This window comes from Meriones unguiculatus, chromosome 3 (genome assembly GCF_030254825.1).
Source record: "Meriones unguiculatus strain TT.TT164.6M chromosome 3, Bangor_MerUng_6.1, whole genome shotgun sequence".
NCBI classification, from domain to species: domain Eukaryota; kingdom Metazoa; phylum Chordata; class Mammalia; order Rodentia; family Muridae; genus Meriones; species Meriones unguiculatus.
Genome location: NC_083351.1, coordinates 18,192,249 through 18,217,852, shown reverse-complemented (window position 1 = coordinate 18,217,852; position 25,604 = coordinate 18,192,249). Strand labels below are relative to the sequence as shown.

The following is a 25,604-nucleotide window of genomic DNA, read 5'->3' as shown; positions in this document are numbered from 1 at the left end:
CTCCGGGGACTATAAAACAATGGCATTCTTTCTGTTATGAGCTGCATTGGTTGTGGTGGGGGCGCACACCTTTGATCCCAGCAGTTGAGTACCAGAGGCAGGCGGATCTCTGTGAGTTTGAGGCCAGACTGGTCTACAGAGGGAGCTCCAGGACAGCCAAGGCTACACAGAGAAACCAAACCAAACCGAAAAATAGCATTGGTCACAGTGTTTTATCATAGTACGAAAGTAACTAAGACACCATTTCTCCAGCACTAGGCCCCTTTTAAGTGAGAGAGAGCATCATTATACAGCACAGGCTAGCCGGCACTGACTGGGATTTACAGAGGCTGAGGCAGAAGGACTGCGTTCAAGCTACATGGTGAACTCAAGGCCAGCTTGGCCTGTAGAGTGAGACCTTGCCTCAAAAAAAAAAAAAAAAAAAAAAAAAGCAGCTAGGTATGGTAGTGCATGCTTTTAATTCTAGCACTTGGAAGGCAGAGATAGGCTTATTCCTAAGTTCAGGGCCAGCCTGGTGTACAGAGTAGGTTCCAAGACAGCCAGGTCTACACAGAGAAACCCTGTCTTGAAAAAAACAAACAAAAACTTTTTAAAAAATTGCAAAATTAGGGCTGGAGAATGTAGATCAATTGGTAGAGCATTTGCTCAGCATATGCGAAGTCCTGAGCTGACCTCCAGCCCTGTGAGTGAGGCTCACCTCCATTTTGATCACCTGAGAGTAGAGGCAGGATGGCCAGAAGGTCAAGATCTCCACGGCTGCACGGCGAGTTCAAGTCCAGCCTGGGCTAAAGGAGACCATGTCTCAACAAATGAATGAATGGAGGAATAAATTCATGAGCCAGGAGCAGTGGCACATGCCTGTAATCCCAGCACTCGGGAGGCAGGGGCAGGCTGATCTCTGTGAGTTCAAGGCCAGCCTGGTCTACAAAGTGAGTCCAGGACAGCTAAGGCTACACAGAGAAACCCTGTCTCAGGAGGGAAAAAGAAAAAGAATGAATGAAGTGGTACACCTGTGTCTATTATACGTCTATACATCTTCAGCATCTACGATCTAGGCCAAAGTGTTTTCACAGCATTCAGGACTTTTTTTTTTTTTCTTTCCCAGAGCTGTAGGCAAGTGCTCTACCACTGAGCTAAATCCCCAACCCCAGCATTCAGGACTTAACTAGACAAATGCTCTTTGTAGTGACCTGGACATTCACCTTTCCACAGCCATTCCCCACCAGCCAAACCCTAACAAACCCCACAGGGGAAGCATCATTCAGAGTTTAACAATCCTGCCCACCTCCCACCAGACCTCCGGACCCTGGCCTGAGCCACCCTCTTCTCCTGCCTGGCCTTCGTAGCCTCTATAGCACTTCCCAGTCCCTCCCACATTGCTGACGCAGGAGAGCGCTCTTGCAAGAGCAGAGGCCTGTTTCCTCCACGTGACCTGATCCGCAGCGTGATTCAGGATCTTGGGGCCAACCTCTGTCTTTGATGCCTTTTCATCAACTATTAGTTAACGCTCAAGACATCTTCCTGCCTCTCACTTTCCTCTTCCAAGGCTACCCAAATTTGGGGGACATTCTCCTCAAGACCCCACACCAAGCTTTACCCTCAATTTACTTGATCCTCCCATCATCCAAATAGCTTTTCTTATTAACTCTGTCTTATTCCTTTTCAGAAACTTGCTGTATCTTTCTATGTGGTCAGGAAGTGTGATCTTCCCGCTCCCTCCCACTCCCTCCTGCTCCCTCCCGCTCCCTCCCTCTAGCTCCTTGTTATTTACTCACTCTATGTGTTTTTGCATCTGCTGCCACACCCATTTGGAGATGGACCCAAGGACAGCTTTCAGGAGTTGGGTCTTTCCTTGTACCATGGAATGGGGGGAGGGTGGAGCTCAGATCATGAGGCTTATGCTGAAAGAGCCTTTACAGGCTGAGCCATCTTTCTGAACTTGCTTCTATTTCTGTATCTCTCTGGTCCCTCCCTATGTCCTCCTTTAAACTCTTATGCTAGGAACATAAAGAAAATGTGACAAAAGCAAAGAGAGAATTGTTAAGGAGGATGGTGACACTCCTTCCATCCTGGGCTTTCCAGAGCTGGGAGACCGACCTTCTTAATTACCAACTTCCAGAAGAGGAAGAGGAAGTAGCAGGCCCAGCCGGGGCATGAAACTCCCTGAAGGTCTAAGACCATCGATGTCTGTACTGAGACTTGAACTCAGGCCCCTGCGACTCTCGAGGTGGAATCCTTGCCATCCGCAGAGGCTGGAGTGAGTCGCAGACCCAGATCAAGCAGTCTGGCGTCAGTTCAGCCATGTTGACTGGCCCTCTACTTCTAGGACAGGGTCCTTGTCCTCAGGCTGAGGCAAGGCTGACTCACCTGAGAGCTGAGTGTGACCCTGGCTCCGGGGCAGCTTAGGGCACTGGTTTATGGCCACCATTAGCTCTATCTTCATTAGCCAAATCACTGGCTGCTCATTAGGCAGCTAACAGCTATCAGGCGACTGCTGTGCCATGGGCCATCCTGCCCTCAGGGCCTTTGTACATCCTAGAACCTTTGATGACAGTGTCAAAAAGTGAGGTGATCACCCATGATCTGTCCATCCACTCACTCAATTATTGTGTCACTCAGTGTCTCCTGACTTTCACTCAGCCAGACTCCGCTGGATGTCAGGGAGAAAGGATGCAGTGACTAAGACCCAGAGGCTGCCCTCATGGAACACTTCCCACGTCAGATGAAGACACCGAAGTAGTTATAACCTGATCTGTGTGGGAACAGCAATCAGAGGAATGATTAATCATGCCGGGGGGTGGGGAGAGTGCTTCTCTGGAATGCTGACTGCTCTGAAATGTTTGGGAGTTTGTAAGGGTGGGGCATTCCAGAGAGAGGAGAATACTCAAAGGCACAGAGGTGCCACAGAGCAAGGGGGGCCTCTTTACTGTGACCTAGAACTCTTGGGCCTGAGGGCAGCGAGAGATGGACCTGGGAATGTGGATGGGGCATTTGTACCACAAAACAGAACAATAGAAAAAGGAAACTTCAATGAGTCTGGTGAAGAGCCAGGGACAGTCTGAAAGGAGTCAAGGTCAACAAAGGGAAACTTGATATTCATGTCGGGGTGTGGCTGTGCCATCTTTGTAAGAGTCAGGACAAGCCAGGCATGGTGGCTCACGCCTGTAGTCCCCCAGCTGGGGAGGCAGAGGCAGGTGGATCTTTGTGAGTTTGAGTCCAGCCATGTCTAACATAGTGAGTCCTAGGACAGCCAGGGCTATATAATAGAGAGACCCTGTCTCAAAACAAACAACAACAACAACTAACAAAAATACTTCAGAAAACTTCAGACCTCATTCCCTACCCTCTTCCCCAAAGCTTCCCAACATACTGACTTCTACAACCATGAAAGAGCTAGGAAGTGGTGGCCCACATCAGTAACCCCAGCACTTGGGGCATGGAGGCAGGTGTGTAGGGAGAATCTCTTGTGAACTGTGTGGAAGCATCATCATCTATCAAGAAAAAAATGATGACCTATTAGCTGAGGCAGGAACTAGGAGGTGGGAGTTTTGGAAGAGAAAGATGAACTCTGGGATAGATCAGAGAAGTGATTCCCCCAGGACTCTGAAGAAGACCGACGCGTGAAACTAAGGAGAGGTAATGACCCACGTGGCACACGTAGAATAGAATAAACAGTAAACAAACGAGTTTGTTTATTAATAAATGTTTATTAATAAACAATATTAACAATAAATGTTAATTAATAAGCAATATTAATAATAAATGATTATTAACAAACAATAAGTAAATAGGTTATGAGCTAGTCAGGGAAGGAGTCAAAGCTCACGGCCTAGGCATTTTATCCATATATAATAACGTTTCAGAGTCATTATTTTGGGAACTGGGGTCTGGGCAGAAAACTCTCAGTTACACAGGAGGATCAGAAGTTCAAGATGGTTCCCTGGGTAAAAGTGCTGGTGCAAACCTGATAAGCTAATTTCAATCTCTGGAAGCCTGTGCTGGAAAGACAGTCAATGTACAGGCCCTTTGACCTCCATACCCTCACTGTAGCATGTGTATTTCCCTCACCCACACACGCTCACAACGACAATAAAATAAAATTCATCCCCACACACAGAGACCCATGTTTATTCAGACAATCCTAACAAATACATACACAAACAAATACATGAAAATTGAAGAGAGGCTTGGGAAGAGGAGGATTTGGTGGGAGGGTAGGAAGACAATGGGAGGCAGGGCGTAACGTTGCACAGTTGCACATCAGAGGCAGGTGGATCTCTGTGAGTTCAAGGCCAGCATCGTCTGCAGAACTAGCTTCAGGATAGTCGGAGCTACACAGAGAAACCCTGTATCAAAAAAAAAAAAAAAAAAAAGAGGACAGTGAGTGGAGCCTGCTCAAATAATATTATACATGCATGAAATTGTAAAGGAATAAATAAAACCCAGAAAATAAAAAGGGAGGACTTGAAAATGGCTCGGCTGTTAAGAGTGGACTGCTCTTCCAGAGGACCCAAGTTCAGCTCCCAGCATCCAGGTCTGGCTGCTCACAACCACCCGTAACTGCTGCTCCAGCAGATCTGGTGTCTTCTGGTCTCCACAGGCACCCACACAACATGACATGTTCAAGTACACGTATACACAAACACAGAAAGATAGTTTTTGTTACTTTAAGTAAAATCTAACCCAGCTAGATTTTACTTATTTCGTTATGTTGGGTTTTGGAGACAGGGTTTCTCTATGTAGCCTGGCTGTTCTGGACATGGTTTGTAGACCAGGCTGGTCTCAAACTCACAGAGATCTGCCTGTCTCTGCCTCCTGAGTGCTGGAATTAAAGGCATGCACCACCACTCCTGGCTGTTTTTTGTTTTGTTTTGTTTTTTCTTAATAATCCTATATTCACCATGCCTGGCTTTTAAAGATTATTTAAAATGTAACTATAGCTATTATGAGGGCTTTGGACCAACTCCATGAAGGAGGGATTCTGACCCTGAGACAAGATCTTCAAGAGTCCCAAAGGTAAAAATATTTTTCTGTTTGTTTGTTTGTTTGTTTTTCCCCACAGGTGAGAGCAAACAGGCCAGGAGGAATTTGAAGAGAGGATATTTGATCACCCTGTGAACACCGAAATTGTGGTATTTACTTGGAAAAACCTGTTTCTAGTTGTGGTGTGGCTCAGCCTTAGCACACACCTTTAATCGAAGAGTTTTCTACTTGAAAACTGTAAGAAGGATTAAATAAAGTCAACCTCAGGTCAAGCGGGGGAACAAGCAACAAGCAGTTGACGGGAAGTGAAGTTTATGAAGAAACAAAAAACAGAGAGGAAGTCGGGAGGACAGATAGAGAGATGCACAGGAAGTAGAGGTCGGGACATTCATTTTGAGGGGTCTTGTTGGAGCCGGCTCAGGAGAAGGGTGGGCATTCCTTCTGGGATTGAGAAAGAAGGTCGCTGGGTGCTTTCTCTGCCTCTCTGAGCTAGCAAGCTTTCACCCCGGCATCTGGTTCCAGAGTTCTCTCATTGGTAAAAATTTAATGTTTGAGATTCTGTTAAAAGACAACAACAAAACCCAGCAACAACAGAAGCGAGATTAGCAGCAGAAGCATGGCAAGTTGATGGGATCGGCAGCCCATTTCGTGAGGGCCTTTTGAGGAAGAGGAGGGAAGAGCGGGCTCACACTGAGAATGGGTCAGAGTTCAGGGACCCAGGGGAAAGGGAACAGGAAGCTAATCCAAAGCTTGATTGGCGGGGACAAGAAGGTCAGCTAAACTTTTATGAGGCAAAGAACTGGAATTTGGAATCTGTCTGGTCTCCTCACGGGTAAACAAGGCGCACTCATGACTCTTACGTAAGTCGGACGAGGGAAGCTGCTTCTGCGCAGTGGGCTCTGTTTTGGACCGCGGGGCAATGGTGGGAGCCCTTACCCTTCACAGCTGTGCTGGATCGCAGGGCTCCGGTCTAGCTCCACTCTGCCCTAGCATTTCATGACAAACGCATACAACGCCTCTCATGAGACCAGGCTGGCCTTAAACTTGTTTTACAATTCCTGATCCTCCTGCCTCTACCGCCGTGGTGCTGGGATCACAGACATTATGCAGGGTTGAGAATTGACCTCAGGGGCTTCATGCGTGCTAGGCAAGGCAAGTACTCTATCAAAGGAAGCCACGTCTCAGCCCTGTTTGCTTGCTTTTATGTTTTATGACCATACATTGATTATACATTAGTTTTCTTTTGACATTTTACACAGGTATATAATGCATTTTTACTATTCTCATCCCTTCTGCTGCCCTCTGTGTCCTCCTCCTATCCCACCGATTGACTCCTTTTTTCCTATTTAGTGCCCTTTCTATTTTCTTATCTTTAAAAAAAATGTTTATGTGTATGGCTGCTTTGCCTGCATGTATATCTATGCACTGTGTGCATATCAGGTGCCTGTGGAGACCAGAAGAAAGCATTTGCATCTCCTGTAACCTGTAACTGGGGTTACAGAGAGTGGTCAGCTGCCTTGTGGTGCTGAGAATCAAACTCAGGTCTTTTTTTTTTTTTTAAGATTTATTTATTTTATTATGTATACATAATATAGGCATGTATACCTGAAGGCCAGAAGAGGGCACCAGATCTCATTATAGATGGTTATGAGCCACCGCATGGTGGCTGGGAATTGAATTCAGGACCTCTGGAAGAGCAAGCCGTGCTCTTAACCTCTGAGCCATCTCTCCAGCCCCCAAACCCAGGTCTTTTGCAAAAGCAACAAATGCTCTTAACTGCTGAGCAATCTCTGCAGCCCGTAACTCTTCATATTTTCATGGTTGGTTTTTGTTTGTTTGTTTTGGTGAACCAATGAGTTTCTTTTAAGGTCCTTTACGTGAGCATAGGTGAGGGATGTTTACAGGAGCATTGACACCGTACCAGTGGCTGTGCTACTCAGGAAGATGTCTCTTCCTGAGATGGCTCAGAGGTTAAGAGCACTGGCTGCTCTTCCAAACGTCCTGAGTTCAATTCCCAGCAACCACATAGTGGCCCACAACCATCTATAATGAGATCTGGTGCCCTCTCTGGAATGCAGGCACACATGCAGGTAGGACACTGTACACATAATAAATCTTTAAAAAAAGAAAAGGTTTCTTCCTCCCTATAGTGTGATTTTTCTGGGAGAAATGAAAACAGTTGTCTACAGGCTTGTCCATCATTGGTTCCAAATATTGGTTCTGCATAAAATTAACCAGCAATGTTCTCCCAATGTCTAATTTGGCGACTCCGTGAATTTAGTGGGGTTATTTACAGGAGTATAGATGACTCCAAAGTAGTCAGTTGTATTACTGTAGAGTCACCCATGGAAAAGCCACCCCAGCATGGGTGATGAGTTACAAAAGCCACGTCTCTGGAGTTTTCTGCTGGGCTTGCAGGCAGCTGGACAGGTCGGAGAGTCTCAATCAGTCCTTACTGCTTATATATGCTTGGGGAGGGGACTTGGTGAATCTTGTATGTTTTAGGAACTGAGACTTGTGAGCTGTTTACTTTTCTAAATTTTGTTCTAATTTTTATTTTGTATGTACAATTGTTTTGCTCGCAAGTATATCTGTGTATCACGTGTGTAGTTGGTGCCCTCAGAGGACAAAGGAAGGCATCAGATCCCTTGGAATTAGAGTCACAGGTAAACTGCCCTGTGGGTGCTGGAATTGAACCTAGGTCCTCTGGCTCTTACCCACTGTGTCGTCTCCCCAGGCCTCATTGTTTACTTGGGGAGTCTTAAGGACTATCCACATAGGATAGAATGGTTCAATTCAGAGATAACTACTGCAGAATAACCATCCCCACCGTCAACCACCAACTGTATAAAAATTCTTAGGGAGTGGTGGGGTCTCATGAGCCTTTCCCTCCTCCATAACAGGAAACTGAAGGGCCTAATTTGGGGCAGATCTGCAGTTGTTATGAGTTCAAGAATGCAACCACCACCTGCTGCTTTTGAAGAAGATCTGGTTTGGGGTTCCAGAACCACCTGGCAGCTCACAACTGTCAGCTCCGGTTTCAGAGGATCCAGCGCCCTCTTATGGCATCCCTGAGCACTGCACACAGGTGTTGCACTTACAGCAATCACAGTATCTGTACTGTTTGTGGGGGACACAGAAATCGTGGAGGGAGGTGGCCCGCTGCTGGCACTAGGACTTTCATTTAATAACCTCTGGCTCCTGGGAATACGCTTCTCCATCCATGCACGTACCTGTTTTTATTCTGTTCTTTTGTTGTTGTTAAATTTATGTGTATGAGTTTTGCCTGCATGTACGTAGGTGCACTTCCGTGTGTGTCTGGTGCCTCTAGAGGTCAGTGGAGGGTATCCAATCCCCTGAAACTGGAGTGATGGATGGGTGGCCTGCCTCAAATGTGGGTGCTGGGAATCCAACCCGCGTACTCTGTAAGGGCAGTAAGTGCTCTTAATTGCTGCGCCATCTCTTCATCCTTCACACCCTCCCCACAAGTCACAGTCTCTGTACTTAGCCCTGGCTGGTCTAAAAACCCACTATGTAGACCAAGCTGGTTTTGAACTCGTCTAGGTCCGTTTGTCTCTGCCTCCCAAGCGCTGGGATTAAAGGCGTGCGCCTCCACGGACCGGCCTCTTCAACTTCTGTTTTAGATACAGTCTTGTTATGTTGCACTGGTTGGATTGATACTGTACAGTAAACCTTGCATCAGGCTCCCGCCCCCTCCCAGTACAGCCTCCACATTGGTTTCTCCTTAGAGCCTCTCGCATGCTGGGCCCGCTATCACAGAGCCACAGCCCGGCCCATCAGACGAGTTTCCAGCACCCGTGGCTCTGGACAGACGGTTTCCGCCCAAGAGCAACTAAAACATAGCTGGAAGGACCGGACGGTCACAGATTTCCGCACGCCAGACGCGGTGTTCTCGCGAGAGTTGGCTCCAGGCAGTCATGTGACAAGCCAAGATGGCGATGCCCAGGGAGGCGGACGAAGAGTCGGTGGTTTACCTGGTGGTGAGTGGGATTCCTCCTGTGTTACGCTCGGCCCAGTTACGGAGCTACTTTAGCCAGTTCCGGGAACAGCGCGGCGGAGGTTTCCTGTGTTTCCACTACCGGCATCGGCCCGAGAGGGGCCCTCCGCAGGCGATTCCCGACGCGGCCCGAGCTGCCCCCGACCCTGCTGCCGAGGATCCGGTTCTCTCCCAGGCTACCGCCCCTGATGCTCGCACTGTCCCCGCCCGGGACTCTGCTCCGGTCCAGACTCTGCTCCGCACCTGCTGCTGTGTGGTCTCGGTGAGGGGAGTGGCGCAAGCCCAGCGGCTGCTTCGCATGTACTCGGGCCGCCGGTGGCTGGACTCTCAGGGGACCTGGCTCCCGGGTCGTTGTCACATCCGCAGGCTTAGGCTACCCACTGAGGCTTCAGGTAAGAGGGGGAGAGAATGGATTGGATTTACGGCTCTTAGAAAGGAGGCACATTTCCTGGGCAGTGAAGATAGTCAGATCTCTCGTTACCACTGTTTAGGAGCTTGAGGCAACTTCGGACAAAGTTCTCAGCCCAAGTCGCATGTTAGTTTCACTCAGGGACTTAAAGGGCAAAAATACAAAACAAATATAAGATATATATAAGATGACTTTCAAGTTTATCCCTTCTTAGGACCATTCCTCTGATGGGTTGATTTTGCACTGACAGGGTTTCTTTAAAAGGAAATTTGAAGCCGGGCGTGCTAGAGCATGCTTTTAATCCCAGTACTCAGAAGGTAGAGGCAGGGAGATCTCCAGGCCAGCGAGTTTCAAGCCAGCCAGGGCTAGACAGAGAAACGCTGTCTCCAAACAATTAAACAAAGGAAAATGGCTTTCTTAGCTAACATAAGCGGCTGGAAGACTTGATCTGCAGAGGGAAATCACAGTTGGCCTTAAACCTTGGACCTCAGCAGGCAGCAGAAGGGGGTGGGGCACTTGTATCCTTCCTTACAAAGAGTCCTTAACAAGAGTGATGTCACATGCCTTTAATCCTAGCACTTGGGAAACAGAGGCAGGTGGATCTGTTAACTTTGTAAGTTTGAGGCCAGCCTGGTCCACAAAGTGAGTTCGAGGCCAGCCAAGACTACGTAGCTCTGACCCTGTCTGTAAACAAACAAACAAACAAACAATGGAATGAATGAATGAATAGTAAATAAAACCAGTGTGTCAGTTCAGAGTTGAACAGTTGCTGAAGGAGTTCCGCATGTGTGCGAGCACGCGTGTGCAAGGTTTGGGCAGAGTCATTAGGAACAATGTCTTACCAAGGTGTACTTCATGAGCTGCTTCTCCGTTTGTCTCAAGCTCTTATAGTCTGTGCTGGCCTTAAACTCTGTGAATGTTAGAATGACCTTGAACCAGGCATGGTAGTGCACTCTAATTTCAGAAGAGGTAAGCAAATCTGACCTGGATCTCTGGGACCCACATAGTGGAAGGAGAGAAAAGACTACAGCAAGTCTGGCCTCCACAGGTAACACTGTGGTGTGCGCACACACAACAAAGCAATCATAATTTTTTTGAAAAAGTCATTCGCTGTGCTTGGCACACCGGATGTGCGTGCGCAGTGGGAACCGGTGACAGCTCTGGGTTCAGAATATAGTCGATTTAAGGGGATGGTCATAGCTCTAGTACCAATAAAAGCTAGTCACCAGGAGGCAAATGCTGAGGAAATTGTGTGGTCCCTCTCGGGAGATGGTTAAACCCACTCAAGTTACTGCCCTTGCAGAGGACTGTGAGTTTCCAGCACCCACGTGGCAGCCCGGAACTGCCCGGAACTCCACTCTCAGGGGCTCAGCCCTCCACAGGCTCCTTTGTGCATGCGGTGCACATACATGCAGACACCAGGGCACACCCACAGAGACGACTGTGTAATTTGCACCTATTTATTTTGTGTGTAGGGGTGAGATGGCAGCTTGTGGGAGCCAGTTCTCTAACTCTGCCATGTGGATTCGGGGGTCAAAGTCAAGTTATCCCGCTTGGAGGCGAGTTCATCTTGTTAGCCCTTTTTGGTTTTTTTTTCTGTTTTTTTTGAGGCAGGGTTTCTCTGTCTGGTAGGAAACAGCTTTAAACTGGTTTTAAAAGCCTGAAACAGCTTTACTTCTGGTTTGATGATTGCTAAAATCTCCTAGGGTTTTAACATCCATCCTTCTCTCTCCTTCCTAAGATCTGGGGTCCTTTCCCTTTAAGACCCGGAAGGAACTGCTGAGTCGAAGGGCAGAGAATGAAGCTTTTACCCTGGCGGACCTGAGGCAGCTCCCCGAGCTGAACCCACCAGTGCTGATGCCCAATGGCAACGTGGGCACGCCCCTTCGGGTCTTTTTGGAGTTGATCCGGGCCTGCCGTCTACCCCCTCGAATTATCACCCAGCTGCAGCTCCAGTTCCCCAAGACAGGCTCCTCCCGGCGCTACGGCAATGTGCCCTTCCGGTACGACGACTCAGAGACTGTGGAGCAGGAAGAGCATGTGTACACGGCCGACGGGGAGGAAATCCCCCAGGGTACCTGCCTGGAAGATCCAGCGGCCAGCCCCTCCGACGAGCCGGACGATGAAGGGCAGCAGGAAGAGGAAGAGTCTCACTCAGAAGATGTGAGTACCGCAGCACCCTGCAGAGGCGTGTCAGGGCTGGGGTGGAGCTCATTTGGTGGACTGCTTCCCCGGGGAACGCAAAGCCCTGAGTTTGAATCCCAGGCTGCATAAACCTGCCAGGGTGGTACCTATCTGTAATCCCAGCGCTAGGGGAGTTGGGGGCAGGAGGATCAGAAGTTCAGGGTTGTCTTCAGCTGCATAGAGTTCAAACCCAGCCTGGGATGCATGCAACTGAGTTAAAAAAAAAAAAAAAAAAAAAAGACAGGCCAAGGCATTAATGCTACTGTCCTGTCAGATGAATGGCTAAGGCCCCCCCATGGAGTAGAGTAGAGCTAGGAAGGGACCCAGCTCCTTCTCAGGCTTCTCCAACCTCTGGGCTTCCTAGACCACCTATTCTGGCACTGAATACCAGTCTGAACTTGGTCAGAAAAATAGACAGTTTTCATCTCCTTTCTCCATGAATCAAATGAGATGGAATCTGTCCTGAATTTTTGTTATTTTTTTTACTTAGCTTTTGAGACAGGCCCATGGAGTCCCTTCTGACCTTCACCTTCCAGCTCTGTAGCATTGGTTCCTGTCGCCTCTTGGGGTTTATCCAGGATGGGTCCTGGGGTGGGGGGAATCAAGCCAAGAGCCGTCCTGTCATTCCACAGTTAAGCGCACTGCAGCAAGGATTAGCTCTCCAGTCTAAAGATATTCTACCATTCATTTCCTGCCCTGGAAGAGCCTGAATGCTGGAGTGACAAAGCTGTGTGGGATGATACACAGCTTGGTTTTGCCTGCTAGTTCTGCTGCTCTTGGCACAGTGTGGTGGACACATCTCCTAACCTCTGAACCTAGGTTCCCTCGAGTAAACGCAAATAATGCCACTCTCCTCACAGGGCCACTGGGCTCACCTCATCCCAGGAACCCAGCTATAGGAAAGGCCTGACCAGCAGGAGATAGTCCTTGTCCTTGTCCCTTCTCTCTGCGTGACACAATTGAGAAAGGCTTAAATGGCATGCACTGATTAACACTACTGGCGAGGGAGCTGTACACCAAAGTGGGTTTTGTGTAGGCTGCAGGACTCGGCATGAGGAGTTAACCAAGAGAGGAAGCTGAGGGTGTGGAGGGGGAACCGCCTGGCCAAAAGCGCAGAACCAAGAGTGAGTCGGAATGAGAAACAGGGATGGTGACAGGAGTTGGTCCAGGTTTTAAGGTCTAAATATGGTGCTTCTGGAAAAGCCTGGAGGCATAGTTCGGAGGTCCAGGCCCACATCCCCTTCTGGGCCCTGAAACTCCTTCCTGGTAGGCCTGAGGCCAGGAAGTCAGATGCAGGGCACACTCCCTTCCTTCCCCCAGGACGATGACCGTGGCGAGGAGTGGGAGCGGCACGAAGCCCTGCATGAGGACGTGACCAGGCAGGAGCGGACGAGCGAGCGGCTCTTTGAGGAGGAGATTGAGCTGAAGTGGGAGAAGGGTGGCTCTGGCCTGGTGTTCTACACCGACGCTCAGTTCTGGCAGGAGGAAGAAGGAGGTAAGGCCAGGTGTCCGTGGACTTTCGGTTACCGGGATGGATTGACTGCTAAAGAGGAAAGGGTTGGCTCAGTTTAGAGGCCTCAAGGCATAGCCTGTGGTGAGGCTTCAACTTATGGTTGCAGTACATGGTACAGGAGGACAATTATCTCATGGCTGGGGTGCAGAGAAGAGCCCAGGGACCCATAGTACCTCTTGAGGGCACACATGAAGCCTCACTGCCTAAAGTTCCCATTACTTCCCGCTGTGCCTGGGACTAAGTCTTTAACACATGGGCTCTGTGGGGGAGAATTAGGATTCAGACCATTAAGTTGACGCCCAGGCACCGACCGTCAAGCCAGAGCTGGGCCTTTGCTCTACGTAGCGGATTTCCTGACAGCCTTAAAAATAAATAAATAAATACCCCCCCCAAAAAAAACTAGGAAATGGCTTCCCTCCAATGTAAACACAGACCCGTCATCCCATTTTGGAATGATGAATTGGTGGGACAGAACCTGGAATGTTTGACCAGCCCTAGATTTATCTCTAAACATAGCTGGGAGTCGTTGGGGTGGGCATAGGGCTTGGTGGTAGAGCATTTGATCTTGTGCAAGGCCCTGTGGTGCACCAAGAATTCATGCTCTGGATGCTCTCACCCCTGCAGACTTCGATGAGCAGACAGCTGATGACTGGGACGTGGACATGAGTGTCTACTATGACAGAGGTACGGAGCCAGGGTGGCAGCCGGGGGAGGAGCTTGTGCCCTAGTCCTGTTTGTTAGCCACACATGCTCGTCAGAGGTTAAGTCAGGGAACCAGTGTTCTCTCACGCTCGGTGTGCTCAAGAATGGTTCCAGAGCCCCCATGGACAGCAAAATCTGCAGATGCTCTCTTACACAAGGGTGTACTATTTGCCTAGACCTACACATATCCTCACGGCGCACGTCTTTACTCCCAGCACTCAGGAGGCAGAGACAGGCAGATCTCTATGAGTTCCAGGTCTACAGAGTGAGTTCCAGGACTGCCAAGGCTACACAGAGAAACCCTATCTCAAAAACCAAATTTGTCAAGGGCTGGGGCTACAGCTCAGAGTACTTTCCTCGCATATGTGAGGTCCTGGGCTCAATTCCAGCACCAGGAAAAAAAGTTACTGTTGTATACTTGGAATTCCCATAGGGAGGAAGTTGGTGAGACATGAAAATTGCTGCAAGTTTGAGGTCAGAGTGGGCTCCAGAGTGAATGAACCAATAAATTATCTAGCTATTTTCTAGACCCTAATGCAGTGTGGATGCGATGCAAATAGTATTACTCGGGGAATAATGATGGCGTGGGGGGTCTGTGTGTGTTGATCCAGGTGGAGTTGCTGTCTGAGTAGTTCAGACTGCGCTTGGATCTGCAGGTGGAGATCCGGCTGTAGAAGCAGGCTGACTGTCCACCTCTACCTGAGAACATTCAGTACCTATAGTTGTAGTCTGCGGGGGTGGCAGCCCCTTGTCCTCTCTCTGTGATGGGCCTGAGGGAATGGGTCTTGGGGTTCTGGGTGAACAGGCTCTAAATAAAAGCTTGGTTTAAAAAAAAAAAAAGGCTTGATTTTTAGTCAATTCATAATTCTGAAGTGAAGAACAACCTAGAATTTTGTTTTGCTTTTGTTTTTTTTACTCTGTTTTGTTTCATTTTTTAAATACAGGGTCTGTGTAGCCATGGAACTTGGTAGAACAGGTTGCCCTCAATCTCACAGAGATCCTCCTTCCTCTGCTTCCCAAATGCTGGGATTATAGACAGGTGCCATAATCATCCAGGCATGGTGATGCAAGCCTTTAATCCCAGCAGTTGAGAGGCAGAGGCAGGTGGATCTCTGTGAGTTCAAGCCCAGCCTACTTTACAAAGTGAGTCCAATACAGCCAAGACTACACAGAGAAACCCTATCTTGAAAAACCAAGAAGAAAGGAAGGAAGGAAGGAAGGAAGGAAGGAAGGAAGGAAGGAAGGAAGGAAGGAAAGATGTGTGCCATGATGCCTTGCCCCTTTTTGGATAAGTTTTTTTTTTTTTTTTTAGTTGTATTAATGATTTTTGTTTTGTCTTGTCTTGTTTTGGCTCTGGCTGTCCTGGAACTCATAGAGATCCACCTGCTTCTCCCTCTCAACTGCTGGGATTAAAGGCCACCCTGCCCAACTGAGATTTATTATTTTTATCTTATGTGTGCTTTAAGTATACCATGTGCCTGGTACACCTGGAGCCCAGAAGAGGGCCTCAGATCCCTTGGAACGAGAGTTACAGACAGTTGTGAGCAGCCATGTGTGTGTTGAGAAGTGAACCCGGGTCTTGTGGAAGCTCAGTATATATTCTCAGCTGCTGAGACGTCTCTTCAGTTCCCAGTAGCCTGTGTTCTGACTTCACCTGTCAGTTCCGTAATGTTTCTGCAGTGTCCCTCCTCTGTAAGATGAGAGCTGTGGTTCCTGTCCTGCTGAGCTCCCAATCTCATAAGAGAGACTACAGGACATTATGAAAATGAATCAATAAGTCTTGTGAGGGGACCCCAGAAGCCTCATCCTCCTGGTGAGGGGCACTGTTTTACAAAGTGGGTTGTGGTCCCTCAGATGGTGGAGACAAGGACGCCCGAGACTCTGTCCAAATGCGCCTGGAACGGAGACTCCGTGATGGCCAGGAAGATGGCTCTGTCAGAGGATGCCACGTGGGCACCTTTGAGCGCCACACCAAGGTAAGAGCACTGGCTAACAGGCGACACCTTCTCCTCCTCTGTTTCTCCTCCTGCCCCAAGGAACACGCCTCCCTCTCCCTCCTCCTTCCCTTCTTTTACTTCCTTTGAGGCAGGGTATCCATATGTAGCCCAGCCTGACCTTGAACTCCTTGAACTCAGATTCTCCCACCTCTGTCTCAGGTAATGGCACATGCACCACCTTGTCAAACTGAAGCCACTTTTCTTGAGTCTCACTGCTTCCCTTTGCAGGGCATTGGCCGGAAGGTGATGGAGCGCCAGGGCTGGGCTGAAGGCCAGGGCCTGGGGAGTAGGTGCTCTGGGGTACCTGAGGCCCTAGATGGTGATGGCCAGCATCCTAGATGCAAGCGTGGATTGGGGTAAGTGCAGCTGAGGGACCCCTAGGGTCATAGTCCAGCTTTGGTGCTATTTGGTTTCTGGGTTTCCCTCTTCCCATTGCTTTTGGGATGGGTGCCGGTACCCCTATAAGAACATCTTCATAATAGAAGTACAAGAAATAGAGGACACTGTTATGTTCATTTTAAACCCAATCCTACAGCTTAAATCATGGATTTCCCCCCGGGAAAGCCATTTCCTCAAGTCTGAGTTTGGGCTCAATAAGGAAGTCTGTTGTGGGGATAAAAATTCCAAGGTTCCTGGTAGTTGGCACAGACTGTCTCCAGAATTTGGAGAGCAGAGTTCCAGGCTTTGTCTTTGGTGCTGGGGGTTTGGCTCAGTGATGAGTGTTTGCCTGGCCCTGATTCAACCCCTATTAGTGTGAGACAGTTATGTCTTACAAACCAGACATGTAGTTACTTCCTGTTTCTTGCCACCTCTGCACTGGGATTTCATAATGTCCTGTAGTCTGCACTCGGTGAAGAAAGCGGCCTTCTCACCGAGAGCCCTGTTCCATCCAGGTACCATGGAGAGAAACTACAGCCATTTGGGCAACTAAAGAGGCCCCGTGGAACTGGCTTGGGGCTCATTTCCACAATCTACGATGAGCCTCTGCCCCAAGACCAGGGGGAGTCCCTGCTCCGGCGCCAGCCACCCACCAGCATGAAGTTTCAGACAGATATGACTTTTGTGAGGGGCTCCAGCTGTGCCTTAGACAGATCCTCAGAGCCTGAGTGAGTCTAGGTCCCTGATCAGGATGACTCAGCTGCAGGAACACATCTCTGGGTCTTGCCTTGTGGGCCTCTGAAGCAGCCAAGAGCCCGGAACTGGCAGTCTACGCAGCAGGCTCAAACAAGAAACCTCGAGCGTGCCCACCACTTCTCTACCTCAAAGATGTCACTAAGAGCCCCTCCTTCTGGGGCGTTCGTGCCTAAAGGCCTTTCCTTGGCCTCCGAACCCTAGGCCTTGTTTGGGCTTGCCTCAGAACCCTGAAGATCTGGACTGCCTGTGGCACTGGCAAGTCGATTTTGGGGGCCTCTGAAGGAGACTATCATGAGACAAGGAAAAGGGACCAGAGAAGAACTAACTGATCCAGACAGGGTGCGGCCGTCCCTCGCCCCCACCTCTTAGCTCTGGCTAGGGACGGGTCTGCGCTGAAATAAACTAATTTACGACTAGACAAGGCCTGAACGTCTGCCTTGGAGAAGCCTGGGAAAACTCGAGATTGACAAGGCGGCGGGAGAAATGCGGCTGCGTGATCGCAGCCTTACGTCGTCGTGTGGGCGGGACTTCCTCTCCAGACAAGTTCCGGCTGAGTCCGGAAGCCGGAGCTTTTTCCCTTCCTTGCCGGGTAGTTTGGTTGATTTTCTGCGTGGGTCTCCCTGTTTTAGTTGGGAGGCGGCTTTGGGCTGGCCTGCACCACCCATGGCGGCCCCCGCCCCGGCTACGGCCTTCGGGCAGGCGGTGATCGGGCCCCCGGGCTCGGGGAAGACCACGTACTGCCTGGGCATGAGCGAGTTCCTGCGCGCGCTGGGCCGGCGCGTGGCGGTCGTGAACCTGGACCCAGCCAACGAGGGGCTGCCCTACGAGTGTGCTGTGGACGTGGGCGAGCTGGTGGGGCTGGGCGACGTGATGGACGCTCTGCGACTGGGGCCCAACGGTGGCCTGCTCTACTGCATGGAGTACCTGGAAGCCAACCTGGACTGGCTGCGCGCCAAGCTGGAGCCCCTCCGAGGCCACTACTTCCTCTTCGACTGCCCCGGGCAAGTGGAGCTCTGCACGCACCACGCCGCCCTGCGCAGCATCTTCTCCCAGATGGCTCAGTGGGACCTCAGGGTTCGTCTAGCGTCGGGCAAGCCCATTATGCAGATGGAGTCCCTGGGACCAGGAGGCCGATAAATGCCACGCCCCCAAGTGCTAGCGAGGGACTGAGTTGAGTTTGGAGCAGATCTCAGGTCTCTTCCAATTTCAGCCCTGCCACCCACCGCTGTGTGGTCTGGGAAAGTCCTTTCATCTCTAAAATGTTAGCTCTCAATTGGGGATTTAAAAAAAAAAAAAAAAAAACAATGGTGGCTCAGTGATTGTTTATTTGGTGTGCATAAGTGTAATGAAAGAAGTAGGGAGGCAGGTGCAGTGGAATTCAAACCTGTGGTCCACTGTGGGGCTCTGTGCAAGAGACCTTGTAAGAGGGACTGGAGATTTATTTGGCTCAATGGTAGAGATAGCCCACCACCACCCTCGGACAGGGTTTCTCCGTGTGTAGCCCCTACTGTCCTGGAACTCACAGATCTGCCTGCCTCTGCCTCCCAAGTGCTGGGATTAAAGTCGTGCATCACCGCGCCCAGCAATGGTAGAGGTCTTGTCTAACAAGCAGAAGCCACAGGCCCCGGGTTTAGTCCCCAGAATAGTAGGTAGGATGAAAAAAATGCCCCACGTCATCTGGGAGGAGCACGTGCTGCTGGTTTTTAGAATTAAATACAAGAGCCGGAGAAGGTGGCACATGCCCGTAATCCCAGCACCTGGCCTGTGGAGGCCGAAAGAGCGTGAGTTCCAGGCCATAGAACCCTGTCTCAAGCACACACACACATGTACAGGGAAGTAGAAGCAGGACAGTACTAAGGAAGGTACACACTGGCTCCTCAAGCTACCAGTCTGATGAGGGAGGCACGGGCCGAGTCCCCTCCCACACCAGGTCAGTCTCCCTCTCATCCTGTGTCTTCCGCTCACAGCTGACCGCTGTCCACCTTGTGGATTCTCACTACTGCACAGACCCAGCCAAGTTCATCTCGGTCCTGTGCACCTCCCTGGCCACCATGCTGCACGTGGAACTGCCCCACGTCAACCTCCTCTCCAAGATGGACCTTATTGAGCACTATGGGAAGCTGGGTAAGAGACTGGAGCGCGAAAGCAGCCGCCTCACTGCATCCCGGACTTCTGACCTATTGTGGGCACCACTGTGCCAGATACTAGAGTGGATTTAGAGACAGCTACAGATGAGGCTGCAGAGGAGTTTAACAAGCTGATAGGCTAGCACCTGGCTAAAGGAAGCGGACAACGGCTCACTGCTGAGGCCCTGCACCCTGACGCTTGGGCAGTGAGAAGTGGCCAGCTGGAGGACTGTCCTAGCCAGTGCAGGACAGTATGGACAGTGCAGGACAGAATAAATGCAGGATCATTTATTCCTCCATGTTCTAGAGGATCGGAAGCCTTAAGACCTAGGCGTGTGTAGACCCAGGGTTGGTTGTACGTGACCACCTTCACGTGGCAAGAAGCAGGGAAGATTGTCAGGAGTTTTGTCAATTATTTCTCTGCTCTGCTTGTGGCATTAGTGCCTTAGAAACTGAAGCCATAATGGAATAGAGAGAAGAAAGTTGAAATCCTTAGCATAGTAGCAGGGAGGGAGATTAGGAAATTGACATGAAAGTGACCTGGCCTAGCAGGACATGGAGGGGTGTCAGCTTCTTTTAGGAGGCAACTTTCCAAGGAGCCCAAGATCTGTTAGGTGTGCTTTTCTTTTTCTTTTTTCTTTCCTTTTCTTTCTTTTTTTTATTTTTCAAGACAGGCTTTCTCTGTGTTGCCCTGGTTGTTCTGGAACTCACTTTGTAGACGTGAACTCTGCTGGCCTTGAACTCACAGAGATCCACCTGCCTCTACCTCCGGAGTTGTTGGGATTAAAGGCTTGCACCTTCACTGCCTGGCTTTTGTTGTTTGTTTGTTTTTTAATTGGGAAGCTATTGGCAGAACCAAAGGTTTATGTTAGAGCATCTGTTCTGGGCTTACTTTAAGGAACTGTCTCAGGGGGGGAAGGTCGTTTACCCAAGAGGCCTTGCTGCTGGACTAAGCAGTAATTCAGTTTGGGTAGCATTTACTAAGTCCCCCACGTGTGCATGCTAAGCCCCTGGGCTCTGACCAAGCTTCCGGAGGCAGGGACTGAGCAGAGTACTCAGCACCTGTTTGGCACTAACTCGGGTGTGCTGTGCGCGGCCATTGACTGACTGCTTCTGTGTACCGTGCAGGTGATAGGTTTACAGGCTGCAGTCCTCTCAGCAGGCCTGTTGAGGTAGGACGTGTCCACATGGCTGCCTAAGATGGCAGATGAAGTCCAGCATTTTAGCCAGGGGTGATGCTGCGTGTCTGTAATCCCAGCACTTTGAGATGAAGACAGGAGGATCAGGAGTTCCAGACCAACCTGGGCTGCATGAGACCCTCTCTAGAAAGGGAAGGAAGGAATCAGTGCTTTGTTGTTTGTGTATCCTGGAATTGAAACCTGGGGCTTTTTGTTTGTTTTTATTTTTCAAGACAGGGTTTCTCTGTGTAGCCTTGGCTGTCCTGGACTTCTTTGTGGACCAGGCTAGCCTCAAACCCTCAGCTTCTGTTCACTGAACAGTCTCAGGCCATCTTTCATTTTTATTAGAGTCTCGCTAAATTGGCCAGGCTGGCCTTAAATTTACTCTGTGGTCTAGGCTAACCCGAACTTCCAACCCTTATGTACTTAGCTGCCCTTGTGTCTGGGATTACTAGCTTGTACCAGCAGGCCGAGTTTCTCTCTCTCCTCTCCCTTTATTTTATTTATTTATTTATTTATTTTTGTTTTTGTTTTTCAAAACTGGGTTTATCTGTGTAGCCTTGACTGTCCTGGAACTCACTCTGTAGACCAGGCTGGCCTTGAGCTCCGATCTGCCCGCCTCTGCCTCCCAAGTGCTGGGATTAAAGGCGCGTGCCTCCACCAGCCTGGTGCGCCAGCCAGTAGTGTTTCTGTTCTTAATGACATCATTTCACTGCAGCGCAAATATTTTAGTGAATGAAAATAATGGAAGCCAGTGGGCAGCTCATGTGGTAATCTCAGCACAGGAAGCCGAGGCTGCAGGACTGCTGTGAAGGCCAGCTGGGCAGCTGCATCGTACCAGGCTAGCCAGAGCTGAGGTGTGAGGCCCTGTCTCCGAAAATACAGAGACAAATGAGATAGAGTCCCAGGCTTTGGGTCTTCCCTCATGGTGCCAGGACACACTCCAGCCCCTCCCGTGTGCCAGGCACTTGCCTGGCCTCAAGCCCATTGGTTATGGGTGTTGTCCTCTCCACCCCCTACCACAGCTGAGGTCTGAACCCAGGGCCTCTGCCACTGAGCTAAATCCCCAACCCTCCTTAAGGCTTTTAATCCCTCTTCAGGTGCTAGGAGTAGAGCCCAGGCCTTTGCAGATGCTGTGCCTGTCTGTCACTGCGCTGTGTGCTCCCTCGGCCCCTCCAGTTATGAGAGGGTTTGTTTTTGTTTTCAAGATTTCATTTACTTATTTTACGTAGGCGTAAATGGACACCTGCATGTACACCTGCACCCCAGAAGAGGGCACAGGATCCTAGTATAGATGGCTGTGAGCCACCATGTGGTTGCCCGGAATTGAACTCAGGACCTCTGGGAGAGCACACAGTGCTCTTAACCACTGAGCCATCTCTCCAGCCCCCAGCCTGAGGTCTTAAGCCTAGTGTCCGAAGCCTCTAACCCTGGTCTCTCCCCTCAGCCTTCAACCTGGACTACTACACAGAAGTCCTGGACCTCTCCTACCTCCTCGAGCACCTGGCCTCTGACCCTTTCTTCAGTCACTACCGGCAGCTCAATGAGAAACTGGTACAGCTCATTGAAGACTACAGCCTGGTCTCCTTCATCCCCCTGAACATCCAGGTATTGGACAGTGACGGTCCCTTCCTGGTGGCTGCAGCGCCGACATGCTAAGGACATACAAAACATTGGATGTCCTCGGGCTTCCTTGGCTTGCTTCAGTAAAAGCGTAGACCAGACTTTAATCCCATTGATTCGGATCACCGAGGCCTCTTTGCATCTGTTCCCTGTAAAGTGTAGAGAGCATGAGTGAGGCCAGAGAGTCAGCAGCGAGAGGTTGAGCCAGGGCCAAGGGGACAGCTTAACTCTTAGGGTCCATTTAGCTGAGCAACTGTGTTGAGCTTGCGGAGCGGCCCCCAGCCTCTGCCGCTGATCTTTCTGAAGCAGAGATAACCCAGGAGAGATTTCCTTCTGCGGTGGGAGACTCGAGCTGACTTGGCTCTCCCTCTGACAAAGTGGTTCTCAGCTTGTGTGTTTCCTGAAACAGTGGCAACCTTACAGTTACAAGGTAGCAACAAAAGCATTTCAGGATTGGCGGTCCCCACAACAGCAGGAACTGGGTCAAAGGGCAGCAGTGTTAGGAAGGGCGAGAACCTGCTCTGACATCCTCCTTGCCTCCTTCCTTCAGCATGAGAAGGAGAGTGTGCGCGTGCCAGCCACCACTTGCTCAGGGCCCTCCCAGCCAGCTCTGTGCTGAGTACTGGGCATGGGTTCTCTTGATCTGCGAATTTCATTGAGATACATTGAATGCCCTCTGTTGGGCGCCTCCCCGACAGTAGCGCTGTGCACACACTGAAGGTGCCTTGACCTTCGCCGCTTCTGCCTTGAGGGCTGCGTGGCCCAGCAAGGGGACAGTTCTCTGGGAAGGTAGGGCTGCCGCCGTAGGAGAAGGCCCAGGCAGGGACTGCACTGAGGAGCTGGTCTCTTCTCATCTGGGCATTTGTCGTGAGCCAGGCCCCTGGGGAATGGAGGGCTGGTCTAGGCCAAGGAAGCTGCGTATGTGGAACTCTCGTGGGCACTGAGGCATGGCCTCAGCTGTCCACACCTCATTCCCTCATTGAGCTACTTCTCTTCTCTGCTCAGGACAAGGACAGCATCCAGCGAGTCTTACAGGCCGTGGATAAAGCCAATGGCTACTGTTTTGGGGTTCAGGAGCAACGAAGCCTGGAGGCCATGATGTCTGCTGCAATGGGAGCTGACTTCCACTTCTCCTCGTATCCTTAGGGAAATTGGAGGGGCTAACAGAAGAATCACAGGCATAGAAGCCTAGAAACAAATTGCTTTGGGCCTTGGGAGAAGTGCAAGGGGCTCATTTTGCTAGGCATGCTATCTGCAAAGGGAAAAGAGGCTTGGCAGGGGTAGGTGGGAGCTACGGTGTAGCCCAGGATAGAATCCTTGCCTGATGCTGTGAGGCCTTGGGTTTGATCCCAGGCACCAAGGTGGTTGGGGGGGATCTGTAGACATTAGTTGAAGGGGAAGGACTGGTTGCTGTTTTGAGATAGGGTCTCTCTACCCTTAGCTGGCCTATAGCAGCCCGTGTGGTGCAGGCGCGTGTTAAAATCCTGATCTTAGTCCCCAGTTTTCTGAAAGGTGACAAGCATTCTAGGAAAGCCCCTGTAAGTATGGACAGTGAACTAATGTGTGTAATTAGGGGCATCAGAGTTCTTAAAGTTGTGCTAGATAAAATGTGTAGTGAAATAAAAGGAGCCAGGCATGAGGTTTCTGCCTGTGAACCAGTACTTAGGAAACTGAGGGAGAAAGATCACGAAGCTTGAGGCTAGCCTGGGCTACAAAGTTAGAGCCTGTCTCAAAAAATAAGAGTATGGGTTGAAGAATGTGGGAGAGGTAGATTAGGACAGCTAGTGACAGAGTGATCATGGGGTAGAGGAGACAGGTCTACCTTTAGAAGGGTTGAGCTGGCAACTGAGCTGGGTTTGAACTCGCCACTGGACAACCAGAGCTGTGCGGAAGGCAGCTGGGCCTTCGGCATTGTGGTTTTGACCAGTTTGTGTGTTGTTTGGGTCAGTGGCAGGAAGGAAAGGCCTGGTCCTTCAGATCGATGGTCTCAGAGACAGAGCATTTGCCTGGGGTGCTAGAGGTGGACATTCCGGGGTTTGGGATGTGGAGGCAGATGATTCCAGATAATAGTGATCTGTGTCAGGCCCCTGAGGCAGGTAGCTAAAATGGTGGCAATAGAGCATACAGTCTCCAGTGAGAGGACCAGAGCGACAGATGGCTCCTGTGCAGCCAGTGTTAGCAGTGTCCTGTCCCCTGTCGCCCAAGAAGAGTAGGGTTCTTTCCTTGGTAGGAAAAGGAGAAAACGGCACACCTGCTGTGTGCCAGGTGTCAGGGAGGCACCCTACTCATTTTATGGTCTCAGCTTTCCTGTGATCTTAAGAGAAAAGGGAAGTGGCAGGAGCAGGATTTGAACACCCTGCTCTGGCTCTAGAGCATATGCCACACAAAGCTGGGGGGCTAGTGCTCCCTGGGCCTTTGCTATAGTCCGTGTGGAGAAGACGCAGGAGCCCAGAAAAAGGGATGTGTGGAAACTCAGGGCAGATGAGGTCAGAGGTCAGATGCTGCCGAGCCAGTCCCCATCTTCTGCCTGCGCTGTCAGCCTTGACACCCTTCCCTCAGCACCCTGGGCATCCAAGAGAAGTACTTGGCATCTGCAGACAAGACCACAGAGCAGGAAGCCATGCAGCTGTAACGCGGGGCCTGGATAGCTGGATGGCTCAGCAGGCACACACCGGAAAGCTGCGTCCAGGCGGGGCCGAGGCCTGGAGGAGCCAGCCATGCCTAAAGGACTTCTGAGGGAAAAGCCAGGCCAGCACTGTCCACAGTGCTCTCAGGCTCGGAGCCCACCCCAGGAAATGCTGCCCAGAACTTGAGGGCTGCCTCTACGTGGGCGATGCCGCAATGCGCTCTTCCATGATTTTCTAGTTTTTGTGACCTCAAACTTCTCTTCAACCCTCTGGACGCACGGATTTGGGGTAGAACAAAGAAATGTCTCTGTCCCTCCAAATAATCCTGTTTCTTTCTTTGTTTTCTTTTTAATTACATATTATTGTGTGTGGCTGTGGGTGGGGGTGGGGGGGCAGGCATGCCTGTAGAGGTCAGGTTGCTTGTGAGAGCTCGTTCTCTTCTGATTCTGGGGCTTGAACTCAGGTCCCGGGACTTGTTGACAGGGGTCTTCACCCGCTGAGCCATCTCAGCAGCCCCGCTTGTTTCCTCGTTGGGGTCAGTGTTTCACACAGCCTCACAGCCTCGCCTGAGGCAAATTACAAGCGTGTGCACTGTGATCTGGCCTTTCTTCAATGCTAACAGTGAGCTTTAAGGTCAGGCATCTATAGGCAACGCCTCCTCCCAGACCTTATTTAATGCTTTATTCTTATCCTGTGTATTTCATTCTTTTATTCTGTTTTTAGCAAGTATTAGCCAAAGTTTGAAAGATTAACATAACTTGGGCTGGAGATGTAGCTCAGTAGAAACCAGCATGTACAATGTGCCAGGGTCAACCCCAGCACTGCCGGGAGAGAGAAGATTCTTCAGAAAGGAAGTGATTGTAATCGTGGTAGGGCGAGCCTCTGACCCCAACACTTGAGATATGGAGACCGTGGGATCAGGGCTTTAAGGTTAGCTTTAGCTATATAATGAGTTTCAGGCCATCCTGGGCTATGTGAAGAAAAGTGTCTGAAGAAGATTTGTGCAAAGTGAGTTGTGTAAGAAAAAATATTTAATGTATACCAGGACAGTTGTACGGAAAGAAACACTGATGGTGTTTTCAGTCTTTGCTGTTTGTCCAGCTGGGGGAC

General features: G+C 50.2%; 2 protein-coding genes across 3 annotated transcripts; both read left to right on the top strand.

Annotated features, from left to right (window-relative positions):
* The first annotated feature begins 5,717 nt into the window (after window positions 1-5,717).
* Gpatch3 (G-patch domain containing 3) lies at window positions 5,718-17,196 on the top strand. 2 transcript variants are annotated; one of them, XM_021643700.2, is made up of 8 exons: window positions 5,718-5,843; window positions 7,887-9,393; window positions 11,152-11,573; window positions 12,915-13,089; window positions 13,732-13,791; window positions 15,664-15,785; window positions 16,035-16,162; window positions 16,700-17,196. In XM_021643700.2, the coding sequence occupies exons 2-8, from the start codon at window positions 8,937-8,939 to the stop codon at window positions 16,914-16,916; spliced, it is 1,581 nt and encodes a 526-aa protein (XP_021499375.1). In that variant the 5' UTR covers window positions 5,718-5,843; window positions 7,887-8,936; the 3' UTR covers window positions 16,917-17,196. The 2 variants fall into 2 exon arrangements, with proteins under 2 accessions (XP_021499375.1, XP_060235348.1); XM_060379365.1 differs by lacking the exon at window positions 5,718-5,843 and adding an exon at window positions 7,590-7,649.
* Window positions 17,197-17,281: 85 nt separating this feature from the next.
* Window positions 17,282-24,817, top strand: Gpn2 (GPN-loop GTPase 2). Its single transcript, XM_021643710.2, has 5 exons — window positions 17,282-18,014; window positions 18,908-19,064; window positions 21,692-21,852; window positions 22,873-23,003; window positions 24,427-24,817. The coding sequence occupies exons 1-5, from the start codon at window positions 17,424-17,426 to the stop codon at window positions 24,497-24,499; spliced, it is 1,113 nt and encodes a 370-aa protein (XP_021499385.1). The 5' UTR covers window positions 17,282-17,423; the 3' UTR covers window positions 24,500-24,817.
* Window positions 24,818-25,604: the final 787 nt, after the last annotated feature.